The 20,000-nt window shown below is 41.3% G+C and overlaps 1 protein-coding gene across 1 annotated transcript in view; it reads right to left on the bottom strand.

The window, feature by feature from the left end:
• Positions 1-19,180, bottom strand: part of ca10a (carbonic anhydrase Xa) — a 240,203-nt gene extending 221,023 nt beyond the window's left edge. The window contains exon 1 of the mRNA XM_069721457.1: positions 18,559-19,180. Coding sequence (XP_069577558.1) covers positions 18,559-18,619 — 61 coding nt within the window. The 5' untranslated portion in view covers positions 18,620-19,180. The remainder of the gene's footprint in view (positions 1-18,558) is intronic.
• Positions 19,181-20,000: the final 820 nt, after the last annotated feature.

Genomic DNA, 20,000 nt, shown 5'->3' on the forward strand with positions numbered 1-20,000 from the left:
AGAACAGAACAGAATAGAATAGAATAGAATAGAATAGAATAGAATAGAATAGAACAGAACAGAACAGAACAGAACAGAATAGAATAGAATAGAATAGAATAGAATAGAATAGAATAGAATAGAATAGAATAGAATAGAATAGAATTTCTTGATCGTCATTGAAATGAACAGACAAAAATATTTCCGACACATCACGTGAGTGTAGCTTCCATAAAAACAAACAAATATATTTTCTCCCTCAATGTCACCAAACATTAAACCTCAGCTTTAAACAAATATATTTTTATAATTGACAGGAATTAAAAGACTTCAAAATGATCCAGCTCATGTCAGCTGGATCATTTTGAAGTCTCTTAATATGAAATATTAACCTTAATTTTCTGTTTAAAAAAAAGAGATGCTCTTAATATTTCCTTAGTGAGTCCTTACGGTAAACTTTCTATCCAACTCTCTGCTCTGCTCTCTCTACTATATAAATCTTTTTTTTTTTTTTTTTGCATGGAATAATGTCAATATCACAGAAACAAATCATACTTTATTTAAATCAGTTTAACAAAAAAATGTTGCTTTTAAAACCAGTTTGAGATTTTAGCCAATTTACACATTTATAAAATGAAATTGTTATCTTAATTTACATTTAAACAAACTGCTTATCGTCAAACATTTAAGAAATTAACCAAAACTCCTAATTTATTTAAACCCTTTCCTATTAAACAGTTTTAAGTAATTATCTTGTGAGGGTTCATATGAATGTTAATTAATTTTAATGTTTACATGTTTCTGTCATGGAAGTTAATACTTTGTTGTTGTTTTTTTGTCAACTTTGTCTCAATACTGTGTTACAATTCCTAACAAATTCATAATTATGATGCCGAAATGTTTTTATGGGAAAATGTTTTTTTAGATAATAAAAAAAATAAAAAACATGTTAAACATTAATGTATAATATGTGGCAAAATAACTAAGAAATGAATTGTTAATTCCTACTTTGAACCTGATGGGCAGGTCAGCATAAGAAATCGTTGGCTCATTTCTCTGTGATCTAACACTTCTTTCTGATTGGTTGTTTAGATTTTCAACAGACCCTCCCACTTTTGTTGTTAGTGTTGTTTTTAACCTTGTTTTTAACTTCGTGTGATTGGACAATTCCCACCGCTGTATATTTACATCCATACATTTTCCCCATAGACCTCCATTATAAAAGAGACTGTTCACTACAATGAATATCAAATCCCTGGAGGTATCATATTTATAAAACCTCCCGAGTGCCTTGAAAACTGAGTTTTACTTTCGACATCACAATGTGAAGGCCGAGAGAACCTGTGAGAGGGTCAACAGGAGGAAACACATGAAGAGGAATCAAACCCAGCAGCTAGAAAAACAATTTTGAATCCAGTCAGCAGGAACCATGTGTAAGTCCTGCCTCCACCTCTCCTTCATACATCCGTGGTCACAGCTCTCTCAGCTCTCTCAGCTCGTTAGATGTCGGCTGCTGCCGGAGCGGCCGGGTCAAGTGAAACCACTGAGTTTCAGGTCGATGAAAAAAGGAAAAAAAAAATTGGTTTTAATTTGACAAAACTAATATTGTTGATGACAAAGCTACAAGCAATAATTCACTCATCGCTGGATCCTCATGGCTTCAACTGGATTGTACTCATCAGTGACACACTGTTGTATAATTACTGTGTAGTTTTCAGTTTATTCAAATGGCTTTCAGGACAGTTTTGTCTTCCTCACATTATCTATGACTTTTACAGGACTCAAAAAGTGGTCTGAAAATTCCCAGTTTTCCTGAAGGTTGTAAAAGCATTAAGTGTTGAGCTGTGTGAGGATGATGATGCTCCTTCCTCCGACATCCTTTGAACTGTTGGGAGGAGACGTGTCATTCTCACATCTTCTCATCTGATACACGCTCTGTTTGGCTTCTGGCTTCTTGAAGTGCAATAAAGAAGTGACAATGAAAAGTTCAATTAAATCTCTCATCAGTAAATCAGTTGATAATTTCCTCAGTCTTGGATATATTTATTCAGACTTGAATATTAATAGTCATATGAAAAGGAGGACACTGTACAGCAGCATGTTTAACAGTGAAGTAAAAGATCAAGAGGACGACAGAAACCTGAGAGATCAGGATGACAGAACATATTGTGAGCCGACCCGGCACACTCCTGACAAAGCCTTTAATTAATGGTGCCGGGAGGAGGCAGGCTACATGCAAACATGTCTGAACTTTACAAATGGTTTCCTCATCAGCTTTGAATACCGACTCTGAGACTTCCAGAAGCTCCAATTATTTTTTTAAGTGTCAATCCCAGTTTGGTCAGAGTGCATTTAATTGTTTTGGACGAGGGCAGCCGGGCTCAGCCTTCAGGCTTCAGGAGGAGCTCAGAGAGGAGCTCCCGGTCAGGATGTCTCCTGGGTGCATTCCTCTGCAGGTTCTCCAGGGTCAACCCACAACATGCTAGAGAGATTATTTATCTCATCTGGCCTGGAAGCACCTCACAATCTCCCAGGAAGAGCTGTGAATGTTGCAGGGACACTTCTGGACGGGCTTACTGAGGATGCTGCCACTGCAGCCGAGTCACCGGCTCCGTGGGATGACGTGGATAAACGGATGGATGAGGTTCTACCTGTGGGTGCTGATATTTCCTTCTGCAATAGTTGTTGCAGCCTCTTCCTCTGTGGTGGTGAAGGGAACCTGACTAAGGAATTAAAACCACTTACTATTTCATTAATAGTTACATCATGGTAGTAATGATAGTAATTAGCATTTTCTTTAGTTGGTATTCTTAAAATTAAGTAAAAGTTTGTGCTAGATTTTGGTGGAAACCTATTTTATTTTATATAAACCACAGACTGGATACAAAACTACCGACTGGATATAAAAGTGTTCGTAGCTTCAGGTCTATAAAATGGTTCTGATCCAGAAGTGTCTTCAGCTGCAATACCAGCGAGTGCCACTAGAGGTCGGCTCCAAAAAGCCTCCGGCTCCATAGACTCCCATTCAACTTCTCTCATCAAATCCAAAGTGAATAAAATGTGTCCATCAGTTATCTCGGTGTTGTTAGCTAAAGTCACTCCTTCTTCTTAGTTTTCTGGAGGTCCATCTGAAAATAATCCCTCATTCATTAGAAAAGAAGATTCAAGAAGACCTGTTTTTGGGGGTGTTTTTTTATTTCCATCTTTCCTTTATACTCTTTTTTTTTTATTATTATTCTTTTCCTTCTTCCTCATCTTGTTTTTTCTTCCTTTCCCCCTTTCCTTTCACCTTCACCTACAACTTAACATATCGAATTATCTTCCCTCTGTCCTATTACTTCATGTATTGATCTTCTTTTTGCAGTAATGTTCACTTTTCCATCTTTTCATTTTCATTTGATTTATTCTGCTCATGGTAATGCACAAACCCTCTGGAAAATAGGAACAGAAAAATGATTCACAATCAAAACATGACTCTCATTTACACTTTCCATGACTGAAAAGGATTTGGGAGAAGAAACATCTTATTTTTCTGCCTCTTACTCAGAACATTCAGAAAAGATAGATGGTCTGTTCAATTACACCTACTTACAATATTATAAGATCATATCACCGTACTTCACCATCAGTTAAGGAAACACATGACCTGAGACTACATTTAAACTTAAAATTATTTCTGAACTGAAAGATTTATTTACAGCCCTTTAAATCATTCTGTAGTGAATTCCTCAATTTGAAATCAACAACTGAAATACTCATCTGCTTTAAAGTAGTTTGTGCATACTGATGCTTACAATTGAATTTCCTTTGATAGTCTTCATCCTCTGAACTATAAACAAACAATATTTTTATATTTTCTGGTAACATCCTGCTTTTTGCCCTGCACATAACTAATACTATCTGTAACTCAAATAGCCACTCCTTAAAACAACAGCCAATGGTGAGTTCTCGTTTATCTCTTTCATCCAAGTCAATTATGAATAATTCTTGCTGCTGTTTTCTGTAGTATAAACAATGGCTTTATCTGCTCATGTACATGTTACCTCACTTTCACACAACAACACAATAACTTTTCTTCATACTCTGACATTCTTCTTTCATTTTTCTTTCCTTCATTTGCATCTTTCCTTTTGTGTTTCCTTCCACCCTCACCTCCAACCCTGACTGTACTTTTGCTTTTAAAAGTAACTGAAGCAGTTTTTTTTTTTTCTAGAAACAGAATATCGTTCATACTTTGACTTGTTTCTCTGCATAAAGTTTCATCTGTGTGTAAATCACTGGTGACTGAATAATTAAAAGACTTCACACAAGGCAGCCAAAGCCAAATTTGAAGTACATGTACCGCTAACGGAGACGTCCCAAACAATTCCACGCTGCGCGTTGTTCTGAAACAAGAAGGCTCCTCCAAAGCCGTATGGCGGATCGGGTTGGCCACAGCCTCTTACTGATCGAGATCCTATTTAACGCAGCACCGGCCTATTTCATCCTCATACTTGGGAGTCTGGCAGCGTTCAGCCGTTCCCTGCCAAACCTCCCATAAAGCCAGAAGAGAGTCTCTGTAAATAAACAGTTCATTTTCATGTTATATCCAAAACTCTTCCATTAATATTCATTGAAGGGCACGAGCAATTCAGCAGCCCGACCAAGCAGAAAGCGGGGATGGAGGGGAGTGACGGGGAGCAGCTCTCAGGTACAGGACAGCCTCCAGTGGAGAGGAGGAGGAGGAGGGACGACAGATTGGAAAAGACACAGAGACAAAACTTAGAGTGGCGACATGCGTCCATAAATGAAACTTGACCTTGCCAACAGCTGTGCACACTGACTTATGAGTCAATTATCTCTCACCAAGCTCCTATTGGTGCCTCTGCTTTAATAGCCCCAACTGTGTGTGTGTGTGTGTGTGTGTGTGTGTGTGTGTGTGTGTGTGTGTGTGCGTGCGTGCGTGCGTGTGTGTGTGTGTGTGTGTGTGTGTGTGTGTGTGTGTGTGTGTGTGTGTGTGTGTATTTGCCTCTGTGTCACAGAGTGAACGATCTGCACCCTGAAGTCTGAATCTAACCAGAACCAATTGGTTTCCTGTCTGAAAGCCGGAGGGTAATCCGCCTTGCTGCTCCGTCTTCATGTGCCGGCTCTCTGCAAGTCACTGAATCAAAAACAAATTTCACCACAAAAAAAATCACAGAGCTCTATAACACTTAAATAAATGCAGATACGGCCCTCGGCCTTTGGGCACGGTGAGAAATGAAATATCTGCCAAAACACAATGTGTCCTGTCAGCTTTCTGGCCCATTTTTGAGTTTTTTTTGTACGATGTATCAGTGTTTTCCAATCTTTTATTCAGCCTTTCCTTCCTGGAGGACTGTGTACAGAGAACAGGCTGTAATAAAATGCAACTTCAACATTTTTAGAAGGTTGCCCAGCGTGTGACGCTCAGTGAAGAGACCCCCTGGTACGACTGTGACTAATGCAGACGAAGGATGGTTGTACTGAATTTGATAGAGTTGCAGTTCAGATGCAGTTTAGAACAAGTTCAGTAGCAGCAGTGTTGCTGCTGTAAGGCTGTTATAGTTTAGTTTTGTTTAGGGTTAGAGTTCATTCGGAGTTTTTCATATCTGACTCTGACTCTTCGGTGGCTCCTGACTCCTTCAGCAAAAACACTTTATTTTATTAGTGTTAATATGTGACTTTGATCTGAACTAACTTGTTAAATTGAAAACATGAGCTCGGGTCGCACTTACATTTGTTTGGTGCTTTTTTTTTAGCATTAACCTCACATCCCATATTTTTATTTTTATGTTTTTACGAATTAAACTCAAAGCAGAGGTTGCAGTTAGATGCAGCTGAGGCATGGTCCTAATGTGAACCTGTATGTAGATTAAAATGAGAGTGTATCAGTTGCGCAACCACAGACTGGATATAAAAGTGTTTGTAGCTTCCAGGTTTGACAAATGAGGTTGATCCAGAAGTGTCTTCAGCTGCAATACCAGCGAGTGCCACTAGAGGTCGGCTCCAAAAAGCCTCCGGCTCCATAGACTCCCATTCAACTTCTCTCATCAAATCCAAAGTGAATAAAATGTGTCCATCAGTTATCTCGGTGTTGTTAGCTAAAGTCACTCCTTCTTCTTAGTTTTCTGGAGGTCCATCTGAAAATAATCCCTCATTCATTAGAAAAGAAGATTCAAGAAGACCTGTTTTTGGGGGCGTGTCTGTTTGATTGACAGGCCTGTGGTGCAGTCAGGTTACAGCTATCGGTGGGCGGGACGTAGTATCGTCAGGTTTCCGATCAGATTGGTCAGATCCACCGCTGGCTCCTCCCCCAGCTCGTCCAAATATGGTCACTTCCTGCTCCAAACTGTTCCGAACTAACAAGATGGTGACGGACAGAATCTGAACCGGAGGATTCATAACGTTCACAAACCAACGATGACATCACTGATGGTTGATGACATCACTGATGGTTGCTGCTTGTGTGCGAAACATCAGAGTAAAAAAATCTCGTCCGATAAGCCTGCTGGGGGTCCGACTTCAAAATGAAACCGGGTTCACATCTCTCTTCAAAACAAACGCTAGAGGTCAGCAGGCCGTAACCCTTAAATCCATCAATGTGTCCCCTCAGAAACCTGCCAGTGATGTTACACTGTTTTCTACACCTCCCCAAACCTCACTGTAAGTACATTTCCAGGAAAAGCGTTAATTAAATGTTACTGTATTTATCTCTTAACACATAATCTAATATCTGATAAGACAAACATCAGACTGTCACCACTGATAGTCAAAGTCGGGTCAGCAGAGTGGGGTTCTGTTACACGTCTTATCGTCGAAGGTGTCAGACAGAAGAAGCCCTGATAGCATCCACTCTGCCTCCAACAGGAGCTCCGTCTCTGTTCGCCCAGCGCGCCGTCTCATCTCTAAAAAACGTTGACGCTGTTTCCGCTCAGCAGAGCGCCAAAAAAAGAAGAAGAAATCCATTATTTTGTTTGTGCTCAGAAAAGCAGAGAGTGAGAAAAAGGGGAGCAGCCATCAATAATGGAGGTGGTTTAAAGAAGGCGAGTACCTCTGTCCTTCCTGGCCTCTGATCCGATCGAGCTGAGAGCCATAAAACTCTGTTACTGTGCCAGTGACGACAAACTGTACTTACACACACACACACACACACACACACACACACACACACACACACACGCACGCACGCACGCACATACACACGCACACACGCACACACACACACACACACACACACACACACACACACACACACACACACACACACACACACGCACACACGCACACACGCACGCACGCACATACACACACACGCACACACACACACACACACACACACACGCACACAGAGAGCCAGGAGTAGGTCTGGAGAAGAGTCTTCCCTCAGTTAACTCTACTCAGTCATTCAAACATTATTTATCACAGAACAGGAAAACGCTTGTGTAAATAGATTTTGGTAACATGACACTAAATAAGACTGAAATTTTAAAACATTTTGACGTTTTTTTTTCTTTGTATCACTTTGTAGACGCTCCCTAAATCCCTTCAGCAGAAACCTGACTGCACCACAGGCCTGTCAATCAAACAGACACACCCCCAAACATATGGATTTTTGAGGCATAAGATCTCAATAATAATATCAGAAAACTAAAAAGAAGGAGTGACTATAGCTCATGAAAATGTGTTGACTTTATATTCCATGAGAAGTTGAATGGGAGTCTATGGAGCTACAGGCTTTTTGGATGCATTAAAACAAATGATATTGAAGTGTGAGTAATGTGGGACGACTACAATAGTGCACATATTTCACATTGAAAATTTCACCTCACGACTCTGGTCCACAATAAAAAGGCTCCACTTTTCTACATTGGGAAACAGCTGGATCGTCGTCCATCTTCATAAACTGTCTGCTGTAGCTTTGTATGGACAGATAACTATAACCTGGATTATTTTAGATGCTAAAGATAGGAAACATTTGTTCTTTCCTGTCATTGTCATGCCTTTGTCTTGCATTTGTGGACTTTCATCCTGAACATAAATCTAAGATTGATGATAAATTTGATCCAGTTGGATAAAACATGACAGAGCACCTTCACTTGGGACTGTGTGTAATAAAAATGCGTCTCTTTCAGATTTAAGAACTGACTATGTCTCTGGCTGCGTTAAACCTCTGCAGATTGGGTAAACACCGGTGTAGAGTATTCTAGAAGAACTGGTGACACGGCAAAACAAACAGCAACTGTCAGAGAGGAGGGAGCCTGGCAGCTCTGTGTCTCTGTATCAGTCACCCACTTACTGTAGAAAACACTCAGCCTCCATCATTCCTGCTGCAGGACACACATCTGCACGGGATTATCAGATTAGCAGCTGGAGATTTGGCTTCCCTGACAGGCTGTGTGTGTGTGATGGGGGTGAATGTGTTGCGCTTGGCCGGTGGCGTCGCACAGAGCTGCTTCCTGATTGGTGTTTATAAAAAGTCCCACTCCACCTGCAGAGTGATGCTGCTACGACATCACCGCTGACACCGTGGCCGCTGCCTGCTTTCTCCACCAATTTACTCATCCCACTCTTTCTGGCTGCATCAACCTGCTACAAATACACACAATCACACGCACACACACACACACACACACACACACACACACACACACACACACACACACACACACACACACACACACACACACACACACACACACACACTCCCCCGTCCCATCTCCCGGTGGTAAATTACAGCTGGCGTGGAGGTCGTCTCACTCCAGCTGGCTGATAGACTTCAGATTCCCGAGCAGCAGATGTGATGAGGTGTGGCTGCTCCGGGAGAGGCAAGGTGGTCACTTACGCGCACGCACACACACACACACACACACACACACACACACACACACACACACACACACACACACACACACACACACACACACACACACACACACACACACACACACATTTGTATTTCTATGTACCTGTAAGCACTTCTTTTTCCAGGAATCTTTTCATTATTATTTTTTTCCAATAAACCTACATGCATATTTTTTCCATCATATATTTCTTATAGCATGAAAAATCAAAAAGCATGAAAATCTGAACTAGAAGTGAAATAACAGCCACTCCACTCCTTGTAAGGTTAATATATCTTCGAAGGCGTACCATTAAATTCACATTCCAACACGACCCTTTCACACCCAATTCATCAGGTAGCACAAGCACACCCATATCCAGCTGCAGCACACTTAAAAATAGACTCCGGTACAACCTTCGCACTATGGACCCATATTTGTACTACATTGTACTTATATATATCACAGTAACGCGTCACTGGGGTTGTTGTCTGTTTTTATTGTTACATATTTATACTTTTCTTATTTTATCTTTTTATTTTTGCACACCGTGAGACTGATAAACAATATTTTGATCCCTCTGTATGTCTTGTATATATGGTTAATTAACAATAAAGTTGACTTTGAAAAATATATTAAATAAATGATGAAAGGCGGAGGGTAGCTCCAGCTAACAACACCGAGATAACTGATGGACACATTTGATTCACTTTGGATTTGATGAGAGAAGTTGAATGGGAGTCTATGGAGCCGGAGGCTTTTTGGAGACGACCTCTAGTGGCACTCGCTGGTATTGCAGTTGAAGACACTTCTGGATCGGAATCATTTTACAGACCTGAAGATACAAACTCTTTTAGAAACAGTCTGTGGGGATCATCCTCATTAAGTTGAGCTACAACTTTAACATGTATACAGAGTAGTCTGATGGAAACTACTGATAAGTGCAACTTCATGTTGAAGTGCCTTGTTTCTGAAACAGGACGGTCGTTACAGCCACAGGAGGTCAGCAGGTGAAGAACACGGTTAATGTATGCGTTTGATCTGAACAAAGGTTCACTGCTGTCTTTTATAATGTTTGGTCGGGAGAGTCTTTTCAGCTGCAGGAGCCAAAAGGGCGAAAGGAGAAGAACAGGTCGCATATCAGCGCGGCAGACATATTTACCGAGCACACAGACGAAATGTCAGGCAGTTCGTCATTTGTTGGAAAAATTGCTTGGACCTCTCTCGACAAGCAGACGCCACCTGCATTTATTTATGTCAAAGACAAAAGGTTCGAAGAAAGTTAAGGTGAAACAAGAACCTCTTCACAGCCGCACAGAAGAACAGCGGTATGTTTTTATGAAGAAAAAAAATCCTTCATCAAACCTTCATCTTCAACCATCGTCTTCATCTACGAAGCAAAAATCCTTACTGGGATATTAATCCTGAAAATATTTCTGAGTCAGTTTCATTTAGATTTGGTTCCAGATTGATTAAATAACTGGTTTCAATAAGAAATCTATTATCAAATGTAATAACTTCATTTTCTTTTTCATTCAGAAACAACGATATATAATAAACTTTTCATTTTAACAGCAGCAGCAGATTATCTCAGATGATCAATGTTTTCATGTTATTCATGGCTCGAAAATATCAAAGTTTAATGTGAAAAGGTTCATCATCTATCCAGAGTTTGATGAGACTCAAATCTGTTTTTTATATGATGTTGATTCAAATATTTCATAGTTAAAAATCTCAGTTAAACTTTCATGCATATCGTTTTAATATTTTAAACCGATCAACCTTTGAAGAAAAAGTGTGTAAAAGTGAGTTCAGTCCACCTCAAACTGTGATACATATTTAATCCAACAGATCATATTTGATGCTATTTATTTCATTTTCAGACTGCAGCTACACTTACTGAACATTAATGAGGCTAAATCAAATCTTATTTCAGGGAAAGCTGAGCAGAGATCTCAAATGAATCTTTTGAATTTTAAGTTACTCATTTGGATGGAAAATAAAATCTGTCTTTGCGTGTCTATATTTGTGTTGTCGACTGGACGGTCACAGCTCACAACAGCAGCAGACGGGCAGCCGACACGCTGAAGGTGACGAGACAGCCGAGCAGAAGTGGCCGGGCAGAGATTCAAGCAGAAACCCGCTGCAGGCGCCATGTGCCGCTGGGGTTTGCGACATGAGCTACATCCACTTAGAGCAGAGCGGGGAGTGATTGCAGGCGTCCTTGGCAACACGGCTGTTTGCTCGGTGGCATATGGCCGGCTGGTGGAGACACGTGTTATTGTCACGAATACACCAAAGGCCTCCGCCCTGTGATTTCATCATCCCATTTAAATTTCTAAGCTTCCCCGAGGCTGCACTTTCCCCTGAAGTTAACGTGCGATTATCTGCGCTGTTCACAGTTCCTCACAAAATAAGGTTTAGCGGGCAGAAGCTGAGCTCGACGTGCTCTCTGCGTCCCTGGCAGGATTCAGGTGTTGATGCTCCTCTGCCTCCCAGCCTGTACTTGGCTTGCACAGCTTGTTTTGAACATTTCAGGTAAAGCGTGAGTCGGGGACGTCATTATTGCCTTTGCAATTTCTGTGATGCTTCTACTAAAGAATTTAATATTGAATTTTATAAACCTTCAACGCTCTCATCAAACTTGTTCTGCATGCTGAAATTCCACTTTAGCATCAGCTCCACGGGGCAAAATACGAACGCACGGGTTGGTTAAAGGAGCAACGAGGAGGAGGAGGAGGAGGAGATGTATTACAACTCAACACACTTTGTCTTGTAGTGAAGCTCCTCAACAGGTTGTCAGCTCGACACAGGAAACAGAACGACACACAATCGACCTGCCAAACCTCTAATGCTGACAACATGCTGGGCTGAATTCAAGCATAAAGAACAAGAAAACTGAACCCAACAAAGACATAAACAGTTATTTAAGGAGAATGTAGAAAGTGAAACCCCCCCCAAAAAATGTTAGTGCCATCAAAGCATTTTAAATCTGCTAATTGAGGTTCTTTGGATAAAACCTCTTTACATCAAAGGTTCCCTTATACAATAGAACAAATGTAAAAGTTCCATTTTTAGTTTAATTAGCATTTTCTTTTAGTTGTGGCCGCTGTAACTGTCTTCAACCTCTTAGGCCCAAGACAGCGGGTTCATAGGGGAGAACCGAAAGGGGTGCAACTGAAAACCGGCGTGACAGTTACACGCTTTACTATAGTGGAGAAAAATTAAACCTACATGCAGTAAACCTACAGGCATAGAGCCTTGTGATTTACAGGAAAATTAAACGTATGGCTAAAGAACATGCTGGCGGTTAGTCACCCCTCCTTCCTCCTAATACCGTGAAAAAATGTCCTTTATTGTCTCTGTTGCGGCACCTTGGTCACATGATCCCGCGTCACATGACATTTATGTGTGTAGAAGTTTCCCGCTTTCAAAACGTGCAACTGTCACGCCTAGACAGGCTAGAGCGTGTCTATTTCACATTTTACTGGAGTGGGCCGGCGTGTCTATTTCACGCTTTGCCGTGATACTGGGTTGAACAATAACATTGCTACTATTGTAAATATATCCAGACAGAAATAGTGGCTGCACATAGTTTATCATAAGAGAGTGGACTGTTTGGACAACAGGTAAAGGATTGAAAGAGACAGCCATCGAGAGGCTCAGATAAATGGATCGACGCTGAATAAAAAGGTCTCCATCTTTTCACATGTTCAGGAGCATTAAATAAAACAAGAGAAGAAAACAGAGATGCTGCCCTTTTACACCGATCTGTCACACTGAATGGGAGGATTTCTGATGAGACCAAGCTGAGGAGTGAAAATGTAAAAAAAAAAAAAAGAAAGACGGAGAGCAACAGAGAGTTTGGTCCACCTGCCACATAATGTCAGGTCCTGTTTGGACGAAGCCCTCTGAGCACTTCCTGGTGGAGGAAGCTAACACATGCTGCAGTAGAAAAGATACTGAGAGCTCCTCTGAGTGTCTGCTGTGACAACACTCCTCTGGCATTTTGCCGCAAAAGAAATACACTGTGTAAAAGCACACACAAGTCTTTATAGATCTCACCACAACGAGTGGCCACCAAAAATCACTACTTATTGATATCTAACTATGTGATGCAGCCAGACTCATTTCTGTATCTGATTGGTCTGAATTTCTGATCTTTGATTTGGTCATTAGAGCAACAATAGAGCCTGAAGGCAGCCTGGTGACTTGTATAATGGTGGACGGTTCAGTCAATACTTGTGGCCATTAAAGATATTAAAGATCTTTGAAAAAAAAAAAAAAAAAAAAAAAAAAAAAAAAAAAAAAAAAAAAAAAAAAAAAAAAAAAAAAAAAAAAAAAAAAAAAAAAAAAAAAAAAAAAAAAAAAAAAAAAAAAAAAAAAAAAAAAAAAAAAAAAAAAAAAAAAAAAAAAAAACGACAAAGCAGAGAAGTGAAACTCAAATAATCAAGAGGCTGAAACTAAACTACCGGTAACGGAAGCTGGTTATCACACTTAATTGATCTTTCAAATCAAAAAAGCATCATTTGAGTGGCTTCCCCTCTGTGAGCTCACATCGAGGCTCAATTACCCAGCAAGCGAAGCAAGAAGCTGCCCCCAGTCCGGGATCGAGGACTTCAGGGGTCCAAAACTTCCTCCATCATTTGAAGGTACTAAAGCGCTGCACATTCACGACGACGATGACGAGGCTGCCTTGTACTAGTGGGATTAAAACTGATGTAGCATTTGTTGTTCATTTCTGCTGCATCACATTTGGTAGAGTTGCAGTTACTTTATAAAAGGTTCAATGTCACTGACTCGTTATTCTTTGCTCTTTTATTTACAGAAGATTAGCTAGAAAATTTAAATTTAAATTTTTGTTAAAAGGGAGTTTTTCTTCCCTCTGTTGGAGGTTTTTCTAACTTAAAGAGGAGTTTTTTTTCCCTCCTAGCTTATGTGGGAATTGTTGAATTGTAGAATTATTGTATAATATTGTAAAGTCTTGCTGTAAGGACTTTAATGTGTTAAGTGCCATGAAATAACCTGTGTTGTGATTTGGCGCTATAGAAATAAAATTGAATTGAATTGAATTGAATTGAATTGAATTGAATTGAATTGAATTGAATTGAATTGAATTGAATTGAATTGAATTGAATTGAATTGTCACAGTGGGGAACCTGAAAGTACCTGAAATGCTGGTAACCTGCAACGAGCAGCCACTGATGACTTGTCATATCACCATTGTGCCTTTAGTTCGCACGTTCCATTTTCCGTTTGTCTTTTAACTTCCAGTCCTTTTTCCCAACCAGAGCTTTAAACACATTAAACTCCCAAGACTGACAGCTATCGTTAAAAAATGCCCAGACCAAATCAGCTTTGAACCAGAGGTATCCAAAACAAACAACCGTTCAGCTTCAAACTGAGCAGATAATAAAATATTGTAAAATCATTGGTCAACTGTTCACAAATAAAGATTGTGCAAAAATAGCAACAAAAAGAGTGTTTTTGGGTGCAGTTATCTTCCTTCATCACCACATCCAGCAGCCGTGAGTCACAGCATACGGTTGAAGCAAACAGCCAACACTAATCTGCACCGAGCAGTAAAAATGAGCCCGAGCGGTCCCACAGTGGATTCATCCGGCTCTGCTTTACCTTCATTGCTCTTTTGTGTATTCATCTTCTACGTACATACGGCCTCTGTGGAATATCATGGAGGCTGAATTATGGAAAACTATCAGCATGCATTACGTATGCGATTCCCAATAGACTGTATTTCCATCTGAACCTGAAGTCCTGGAGCTCTATTTTTCTACCCTCTGCTTATGTTTGTGGGAACCATCGTTTAACATGTTGAGCTCAGTCCAGTGATCACATGACACACATTAAACACACATTCCTGTACTAAGGCTGAGGACGGCTACACGGAGGCTGTGGGACATCCAAGCAACGTCGTCAAATAACCATAAAAGCCCGGTTTATAATTAGCAATCCATAATGAAATGACACCACAGCCAAGATGATGATTCCCCTCGATCTCCAGCCTGGAGTCGTGTTTGAACGAGGATTTAGCTCTAAAAGACTCTCATAGTGTGTCCTATAACCTGAAGGGAGCAGCTTCACCGTTCAAACATCCACCGTTTCGTTATTTTATCAGGAACAACGGAGAGAAACCAGGAAGTAACGGCCTCAATCTGTGCTCGGCTGATTTTCGAAAAAACAAAAGGTGTTGACAAACCAAAAGCGAGTGGGAGACCTGAGAGCTGAAACTCCAGATGAGATTGACCCCCCATTAACATCAGCCTGACGCGGGCCACCCTGCTCCAGGTTTTTAATTTACAGCCGGGGCAAACCATCAAAAGGTTGTCGGAAATGGTGCTAGTGAAAAAATCCCCAGAGCTCTGACCCCCAGCTCCGGACCTGTGGCCTCAGATTTCTGCCTCATGTCCAACACAGTGGAGGGCGACGTTTGTTTGTGGCGCTGCAAGCAGTGAAAAATGTAACGTTTCTGTCTTGGTGACTTTACATAAAGTGAGAAGTTTACATTGAAACCAGATCTCACGGAAGGAATAATAACAGGAAGGCTTTCTCCTCCGTAACGAGCCGGAAGCTTCTGGTTGTGCTGAATGTTGACAACAGTATTTTAAGACCTTAAAGCTACTCAGTATTTATCACTTCAATAATCCATTTTATTGTTTATGGATCAAATGACTGCATTTAATGAAAAAAGCTTGTTTGCGGTGACGTTCATCACTCTAACACCACTTCTCTGCACTTCTACCGACCTTTTTAGCATCTTTCAGCTCATTGTTTTGGTTTTCCGACCTACAACAAGCACGGTAGACACTAGACTATTGGCTGATGAACAGAGTGGAGCATTTAGCAACTAGACATATGTTTGTCAGGAGCTGGTGGAGACCAAAACAGAGCACCTCCATTGACATTTAACAGATCTACTGATTTAGTTTGAAACCTTCTGTTTTAAAGATGTGAAAAGGTTCGCTTGAAGAAAAGTCAGTGACAGAGATCAGTGAAGTCTGAGCACGCAACCACTATACACTTATAGTTATAATATCTTAATGACTTTTGTCAATGCATATTTTATATTTAGAGTTGGTGTGTTCCAGGGCACCATTATTTCTCATGTCCAGAAATCTGTTAATAAATTATAAAGAAAACACACACTGCTTATGACTTATAAGAATAATCACATTCAGTTGTTTATATTTCCTGTTAACAAGAACTGCTGGTTGTAGTCTACAATATAAATCTGTGTGACATCACACTTCCTGTTTAAATCCCCCAGAAATAAGATCAAAACTGTGGAGGTCAATTCAATTCAATTCAATTCAATTCAATTTATTTAAAGTGTAAAATGACAACGCAACATAATCTAATAGCACAACACACAGCAAAACAAAATAAAAAGAACCATATTAAAAACTTCAATTTCTTTTTGGTTTCCATACAAATGAAGCACAATGTTTTACTGCATGCAAATGACTGCCTGTTTGCATCCACTACAGTTCTGTACATATCATGTAGAAAACATGAATGAAATATGGCAGTTCTGCTAAGGTTACAGTTTCCTAAAGATCTGATGTTTTTGTTGCATTTTTGTTTTTCAATATACAATTTAAGTGTTTCCATTCAGGGTTTTTCATGCGCAAAATGAAAATGCGTGTAAAACCCGATGGATGGAGAGACAGCTATCATGTTACCTTCAGAGTCATGATTGCGATGCCCGCTGTGAGAAGCAGCTCATGCGGCTGTAACAGTGCCCAGAGTGTCTCCTCTCCACTGTCATCACAACTCTTCATTACATCACAGATTAAAGTGTTGGCACCGAGGAAACTTTCATATCCACGACCTCATCAGATTAACAGGCTGCCTTTGAAGTCCTGCCATTCTTGTTCACGTGTGTACAGTCGGCTGATGAATGACGTTCGTCCCTTCAGATATTTGTCGAACAACTGTTGTGTGCAAATGCAAATTGAAAGTTCCGATCTCAAACCAACATGATACGAGCTGGTTTCTTATTCACAGACTTGGAGAAGCTCCTCCAGAAACACATAGGACGTTACTGTACGTTACTCCCCATGGCAACGAAACTGACCTTCATCATCCTGTGTGTCAATTTACAGTTTATTGCATATGTAAATAATTACATGGTCCATAGTCAAAGTAAAATACCAACATCCTAAAATATCCCAAATTCATGTTTGATACTGATTGTAAATGAAGCTTGGTCCGGAAGGGTTCCAGTTCCACAGCTGGATGGATGAATGGTTCTCTAACTACAGCAGTGGATTTAGGTTTGAAGTATTTTCAGGTTTAAATTCACTACCTGAGAGCCGATTAGGTAGAAAGCACATGCAGCCTTCCACCGGATGTGAATGCAACATACAGTAATTCTCTCCCTTTTTACAAATCAAGTTAATCTATTTTGTTATGGTGAAAAATAATGCAATCTCCCCCCGGGTAAGTGGACCTGAATTCAAACAATTGCAAGACAAAGCTATCTCAGCCAGAGAGTGGGGGTAGGCCACTGACGTGTTTGATTGTCATATATAAGTCCCTTTTCTCCGCTGACAACCTGCGGGCCGAGGTGTGCAAAAGAAAAGAAGAGCTTGGCGTGCGTCATGCGTAAATACCGCGGATTACGCACAAGTTTTCACGGTGATTTCCCAGGTGTACGTCATTTGGAAGCACATTAAAATGACAGAATAGTGACGCAGTGACTCTCCAAATGTGTGTTGTCGTACTGCTCACTTCAAATGCTGTATCTGTATGCACGCGCGTCGGTGTGTAAAAATCAGGATCGATCTCTGAATAGCTTCCTCGATTTAAAACCTCCAGGAAGAATGTGCAAACTGGGAAAAAGGAAAATGTGATTCTATTTTCACGTTTTCAAAAAATAAGGCCACGAGTGTCTGTTTTAAAATGCATCAGTGGTTCATACAGTCTGAGGTGAAACGTGAACTAACGGCTGCAGAGTAAAAACTGGGCGTTGAAGTCCTGCATTCGCTGAAACACAGCAGCGTGGAGAAACTCTGCTCCACCGATGAGCGCTGATGGCTCGGGCGCATCTGCCTGCACGCGCACACGGAGCCGTTAAACACGGCATGACCCACCGCGCCGCATCAGCTCCTCACAGCGCAGAGTGCCGTGCGCTCAGCGGTGCACACAAATGCTTTAATTGATAACAACTCTGGCTGAATTGTTTGCGGAGTCCAGAGACTTCACAATGACAGAGTGGACAGAGGAGGAGAGGCTCCCACGCGACGTGGATCCGCAGAAACATCAACAAATGTTCTCTGAGGCTCTTTTTTTTTAAATTATTTTCATTATAAAGCCCACCCGTGTCATGCGTGCGTCAGAAGACTGCGCATCCAGTCCTGGAGGCTACACTCTGCCTGTCTGGAGTCTCTCTCTCTCTCTCTCTCTCTCTCACACACACACACACACACACACACACACACACACACACACACACACACACACACACGCTGGCAGATCTATAGGTAACCAAAGCCTAAAACAACCGGGAAAATGTGTTGCCAGGCGCTCTAACTGAAGTATATTCTGCAGCTTTCAGTCCACCTGTCACGGTGCGTCCTGAGGAGCGTTTCTTCTGGATAAATCCATCTGTTCCACAAACCACAGCTCACATCATTTCAGCAAAAAGTTGAAGATAATTCGGCCAATGGAATTATTGAATGCACCTGCCCAGAATAGCCCAACGACGCCCACAACTCACCTGTTATGCAGACAATAAAATTAGCTTGAAGAATGATCAGTATTTCCCAAATTATATCCATCCTCTGTGTTCATTCCACGCACATCACGCTCAGATTAGAAAAAGGAAGCCGATGAGAAGCGGAGCTGTGTCAGACGCTGATGTCCTGTCCTCCCCGGCTGGATCCCGCTGTACACCTTCCACCAGGTATTTTCCACACCACACTCATAGCAGGTGATCAAAGCCGGATGAATAACTGCTGCACGTTCCCTCCAGTGAATGGAACAACCCCGGAGATGGACAACAAATAAAGGAATGAACTCCAGAGCAGAGCAGAGCCGCGATCCTCTGTCAGTTCACAGTTTTATTCCGGTGCGCCCCACAACGGACACATCCATCCATCCATCCATCCATCCATCCGCCGTCTCACAGAGCGGACATCCCGGTCTCACCACGGAGAGTCACACATGACCGCTTCAGGAAAATCTGTGTGGGAAAAAAGAGAGAGCGAGAGAGGAAGCGTGGATGAATGCGGTGGGACAGCTGTGGGATGCGTCTAACACCTGGAGACGCCTCAACTCAGTAAACTCGCTTCGCCAGGTGGCGAGGCTCCGATCGAGACTTCTGCCTGTCACCGCCAGGGACCAGCGGCAAGTTTAACTGAGGAACACCGCGACTTCCGGCAATGCCTATCACAATAAAAGCATTGTTTTCTTTAGGATCGTGCGTTTTATGAATCTCTACAGGACGTGAATCAGTGCATTGTAAGTATGAAGGTGACTCGGGGAGAATTAGATTATAAAATGTCTTTTTCTGGGACTTGCTCCCGTCAGCTTCTGTGGGAAAGATACAAAACACAGAATGACTCATAGAGGTTTAATATGACGGGGCAAAAGATGTTGGAGAGAGGATGGTCAATTCAATTCAAATTTAGACATACGACAGTGGGCCTGAGTGAACTTATCTGGAGCCTATTTAATGTAAATGGAGATATTTAACTGATTCTATTATTAACCGTATTATTCTTCTATGCACGTGTGCAGTTACATTTTTGTTTCCCAGCAGTTCTTCTTCTATGTGTGCTTTTAATTTGTAAGTACTACCCCGTTATTTCCGGTCCTGTTGTGTTTAAATGTGTTCAACTTGATGCGCGGACACTTCGCTCTCCATCACACACACCCCGGGCACGACTTCTTCACATTAACAGGAGTCCAGAATAAATACAAGGCTGAATGTAGGAAGTGTGTTCATGAAAACAAGACGATCTTCCACATTCATAAACAAAGAATCTGCTGGTAAAATAAAAGGTTCAGAAACTCCGAGACGCGCCACAGAACATCTGACCGGAAACAAGACTGAGAACTAAAAGTGGACGGAAGCTATGCAACTCGTAAAAAAGAGGATATTAATGAGCAGAATGTCCTCAGAGACATGACAGCGGGCACCAATGATTGACAGGGACC

This window comes from Brachyistius frenatus, unplaced genomic scaffold (genome assembly GCF_029030835.1).
Source record: "Brachyistius frenatus isolate BFR_SWC_R1_liver_20210118 unplaced genomic scaffold, ASM2903083v1 Contig_264, whole genome shotgun sequence".
In the NCBI taxonomy this organism is placed as follows: domain Eukaryota; kingdom Metazoa; phylum Chordata; class Actinopteri; family Embiotocidae; genus Brachyistius; species Brachyistius frenatus.